At 34.2% G+C, this 5,538-nt stretch overlaps 1 protein-coding gene across 1 annotated transcript; it reads right to left on the bottom strand.

Moving 5' to 3' along the window:
* Positions 1-239: 239 nt before the first annotated feature.
* On the bottom strand, positions 240-2,469 carry LOC112516825 (tetraspanin-2-like). Its single transcript, XM_025124057.1, has 2 exons — positions 1,963-2,469; positions 240-772 (listed from the first exon to the last, which is right to left on the bottom strand). Exons 1-2 carry the CDS (start codon positions 2,458-2,460, stop codon positions 461-463), a joined length of 810 nt encoding a protein of 269 aa, XP_024979825.1. The 5' UTR covers positions 2,461-2,469; the 3' UTR covers positions 240-460.
* Positions 2,470-5,538: the final 3,069 nt, after the last annotated feature.

The raw sequence follows: 5,538 nt of genomic DNA, 5'->3' as shown, positions 1-5,538 counted from the left end.
TATATATATATATGTAAAATACACGTAAAGTATATATATATATATATATATATATAATATAACTTAATTAGCATATATATGTATTAAATAATAATAATAATTATTAAATATGATATATTATGGAATGGATTTGATGTTTTAAAAGTCACAAGTTCCCAAGCAATCAACACCCCCTATTAAGGGGGTGCCATTAGCACTGCCCATAATTAAACGTTTGTAACAATAACCGTAAAAAATTAATCAAAATACTAAATATAAACCAACACAAACTTTGTTACGTTTAAGACATTTTACATTTATACCCCTACAAGACCACAAAAAGGAACATATACACACCACTACCTACCATTCTACCACAAAAAAAAAAATCAAAACACAACAACACTTGTTAAAAGAACCAAAAAGAAAACACATTACCTATTGATTTTGGGTGTGTATACAACAAGATTTTAAGTTTTGATCAAGTCCAACCTTGTTTGTACCTTTCGAAAAGTTCTTCGGTTTGTGCATTTCTATACGCGCTGCAAGCTATAACGTAAAGGCAAATGAGAGCCACCACGGCTATGATCAAGATCACGTTCGCCCTCCTCCATTCTTTCCGTAGGTTTCCCAACAAACCGGCTTTGCACGAGTTGCAGTTATAGCACAATTGGTTAGGGTCGTTGTTCCATATCGGACAATCCATATTGGACGTTGGGTTTGTCGGGTTGATCCACATTATGGGGTTCACGTATTGGTACCCACACACAGTCGGAGGCTTGCAACATCCCGACTACATAAACCATGAAAACACAACTTATCATACAAGAACGACTGAAAATGAAAAAAAAACATCAAATTTTAACATATAAACATTTAGAGGCCGTAACCCAACAAGTAGGGTAAGCACCGACTGCAAATGATTCTTTATCAATTGTATTGTAGTAAATGTAGATAAAATATTTTTATCATCTTGTCCTGACCCGGTAAGTGAAAAAAATAATATTGCCCAGGTAGGTTCTTGCTCGGTCAGCACCATTAGTCACTTAAACTAGTTGATGTTGATCGAATCAGTCGTGCTCACAACTTATTTGTTCAGCTATATGTAATTGTATGGTAGTGGTTTGATATATCAAAAGTGACTTATTCGGTAAGCTTTTATGGGAAGCTTCAAACAGAAAGCCAAGTTTTTCCAAACTTGCTCCTCTCAATTAAAAAACATCTTCCCGTCTATGAAAAAACCCTCAAAAAACATAAATCATCCCGATCTAAACAGACAGATTAATCCACCAGCAATCACTTAATGGGAAATCAACCAAAATCAACCAAAAAGCTCAAGTATCATGGGCAAGCACCAAGGACATGCATAGAGATAATAAGAAAATTGGAGGCCATGTGATGCTTTTTCTTTGAAGTTTCTTGAATGATGCCAAGAATTCAACATTAATGGAGTTTGGTGCAATTTTTTAATATCATTGCCACAAGAAAGTAGGGACACTGCCCTCTTAATAAGTCCAAGTCACCACTCATTTAGCTCAATAATCAAATGTGACAAGATTAATCAATAAAGAGCATGAACATGCTAAGTAGGCCCACAAAGCAATTCTTTTCATCAAATGCATCAAAAGGTTCAATTAAGAACCATAATGCATAAATTTCCAACTGATTAATCAATTATCGATCCTTGGAACCGCCGTAATCACCATGAAAATGCACATCTAATCACTCGGTATGCTTGTGAATTCAATAGAAAATGTGAAGCTGATTACGTAATCTTCCTTTATGAAACCCTAATTTGGTTACTGGTGCAAAATCAAGCTAGGTTTGTTTGTTTTAAGGATCATACTAACCTAATTCAGAACAATGTACAACAATTGGTGCATAAATTACAAGTTATTTAAACGAACAAACTCTCAACAATGGCGGTGATGCATAAGAACATACAGTGATACAGGAATCGGTAATAGATCGGAGGAATTGTACCTGAAGTGGAGAGATATCGGAAGAGAAGAATTGAGAAGCAGTATACGAATCCTGAGTCATTTTAGTGCAAATCGAAGACGAAGCCAAACACGACCTAATATTCCCCCAATGATCCGAATCGGTGATGTGATTCCGGAGCCAAGCCGAATACTCCGATAAACGATACTCCTTATACTCCCGTCCGTCGACGGAGTAGGCGCCGGAGGGGCGAGTGACGACGAAAGCGAGTATGAGGAGTATGAGACCGGCGATGATGAGAGCGGCATTACAGAAGAGGTAAAAAGCTAAGAGGCCTTGTTTGTTCCAGTAGGCACCGATGAAACCGGTTAGGGCGAGGAGGAGGAAGAGTATTCCGATGATGATGACCGGCCAACGGAGCCAGCGTATACACTCGTTATCTGGTTTGGACGCGAGCCAGATGCCGGCGGAGATGATGGGGATGGAGCAGAGGAGAGCTATGAAGTTGAGAGTTGCAATGATGTTGTTGCTGACCGCCATGGCTGAGCAGAGAATGAAGTGGGAAAGAAGGAAAAGATGGTAGATAATAAATGGGGATAACATTAGAGGGGTCAATTTTTTAATTATTTTTATGTGAAAAATTGTTAATTTAAGGGGTGTTTGAGATTGCTTATAAAAATAACTTATTGATTTATTTTGGTGTGGTATCGATAATAAATATTTTTGAGTGTTTGAATAAACAACTTATATCAGTGTCAAACCATAGCTAGCCTGATAACAACCTTTAAGAGCTCAAAAACCCTGTGTTAACAGGTCTCAAATGGGTTCCTAAACAACCTAAAGGCTTGGCCCGGTCTGAAGGAAGAAGAAAGTCTAATAAGAAATTTTTGAAAAAGTTAAACCATTCTAACTTACGATAAGTTGATAAGGATTTTTGTAGAAAAACATAAGTTGTTTCAAATAAACAATCCTAAACACCCCCTAAATTATATTTTAGTAATTAAAAAAATTTGATAGCAACCCATGGTAAAGAGTTATTTGGTTGGTTTTTCATTAAGTTATATATATATAGAGAGAGTTTGTTTCAAATACAACTCATTACATTTGTACAACCAATGCAACCCAATAAATTAAGATATTTATGAAAAAGATGAGAGTTCATTTATTATAATTTGAATATTTATGGAAGACGAATATGGTTCATTAATTATGATCAATACTTTATATTAAGAAACAATCAAAACTTCTATGAAATCACATATTAATCAAATGAAATGGACGGTTGAGATTGGGTTGTATTGGTTGCACAAATGTCAAAAATTGTATAATAACCAATCTCTCTCTCTCTCTCTCTCTCTCTCTCTATATATATATATATATATATATGAATAAAGTTGTTTGTGTGAATTAATCTGTCTGTATAGATTAAAAAGTTTTTGTTTCAGAAGATTTTTTCAGTATTGAAAATAAACGTGTTTTTTTAATTGGAAGTGACATTTTTAGAAAAAACCTGATTTCTGTATACAACTACTCCTTAGAAACTCACTGAATAAACCATTTTCTATATTACTAAATCACTGTCAAATAATAATTCATATTTGACATAATAAGTTGTGAGTCTCATTAAGTTCATTAAATTGTTAACGAACAGGCCAGAGCCTCTACTAGATAAAAGACACTAAGAAGTAAGTAAACATCTGTAATGTTTTAGAATTCACCAAAGAAAAATAATACAATTTCAGACTGTTTGGTTAGTTTTTTATTAAGTCTTGTATGGATAAAACTGTTTGTGTAGACTAATCTATCTGTATAGCTTGTGGAACCTTTTGTTTTAGAGTGTTTTTCATAAATGGAATGAGCAGATTTGGAAAAAGTTTGGCTTTCTGCATAAAGTTCCCTCTATAAACTTACCAAATAAGTCACTTTCTATATCATTACCAAACAGCCGTATATAATTGCACAAATTAGCTCCTCATCATGACAAGGTATAACAAATATCCTGTATTTGTTGCTGCTCACATTAGTTTTCCCCGCCTTCAAATATGACTTAATACCAGAGGGTTTTTGGCCTACCGGTATGTGAGTTATTGACCTCCTAAGAAGTCAGGGATTCAAACCTCACCAAAGATAATAAATGTATATAAGTTTATTTATTTTATTTACCGTATATAAATATTTATGAACTAGTTTGCCTATTATTTTTTATAATGATTAGAAAACAAAAAGATAATAATTTTCTAATGTTTACAAAATCAAAATACTTCAATAAAAAGAAACAAGAAAAAAAGACAAATGATGAAAGGTATAATTTCTACGGCACAAAGTACAAGTAATAGTTGGGGATGCTAATGGATTGGGTTGATCGGGTTGAAAACATTTAAACAACTCAATCCAATGTTTGCGGTTTGAAAAATCTTAACCCAACTCAACCCAACCCAACCCAACCAAAACCTTACAGGTTGATCGGGTTGGTCGAGTTGGTCAGGTTGTTACTTTGGGACATTAAAATATTCTTCTAACCTTGAATATGTTATTTCTCTACACATTATTTTTTTTCATCATCAACCATTTGATACAACTTATCTAAATTTCTTATGTATATCATATTCAGTTAATTTTCTCAATTTACATATATATGTTCACAGTTACTGAAACTGTGAACATATATACGAATGAGTTATATAGATGTGTGACTAGATTGAAAATATGTGTAAAGAACATATGTGATAGTGTAATTGTCTAAGTATATATTAATAGAAGTTCAACAATCATATTAAATTCAATAAAATAAAATGAATAGCGGGTTTATTGGATTGAGATGAGTTCAAATAATAATAACCCAATACCTATAATTTGAATTTTGTAAATCGATTAAACACCGGATTACTTTAGGTTGAGCTATTTGGTGTTGGGTTGGGTTGGGTTGGGTTGGGTTGGGTTGGATAGTCGGATTTTTTAGCATCATGATAGACTACGGTAATGCTAAAAAAAAAGAGAAAGAAAGGGGTTTGTGGTTGTCCAACAACAATGGCAAAGGTAGCAAGCTCCGGTCTCCTCAACGGCCGATCGGAGTCGCCGATTTTTTCAATCTTTCCGGCGGTTCCTCCTCTTTTCTTTCAACCACTTTATAAATCTATATATCTCTTTTAGTTGCTAAATTTCGTTGTTTTTGATTACACAATTCATGAAAAGGATCATCTGAGTGTAAAAATTTGTTTCTGTTTTCAAGAAATCCATGTCGTGAAATCAATCAGTTAACTAGATTTTGATGAATATATGGATTTGCCGGTTTGTATAATGTTCTTGCCTCAAAACTTACTGTTTCCACTTTCTGTTTCCCCTGATATTGGTTAAAGGATCTATGTTTACATGTATCTATGCTTAACACCTGTTTGTGGAAATGCCCAATTAAGCCTAAATATTCTTTTGACGTACCCATCGAATAACTGGGTGTTTGAATCCCTTGTACAACTAGAAAAGTACAGCACTTGAGTTTAAAAGCTTGGTCTACAGGCCTCATATGGAGCACCATTTTGGTAATGTTGGCCATATCTCAACTGACCTGAAAGTGCTTCCAGATTACAGGCCTAAAGTTGTCTATGGATTTAATCTGTCTGT

Source organism: Cynara cardunculus (genome assembly GCF_001531365.2).
Source record: "Cynara cardunculus var. scolymus isolate 2C chromosome LG 8, CcrdV1, whole genome shotgun sequence".
Taxonomy (NCBI): Eukaryota; Viridiplantae; Streptophyta; class Magnoliopsida; order Asterales; family Asteraceae; genus Cynara; species Cynara cardunculus.
This window is presented reverse-complemented; position numbering and strand designations above follow the sequence as displayed.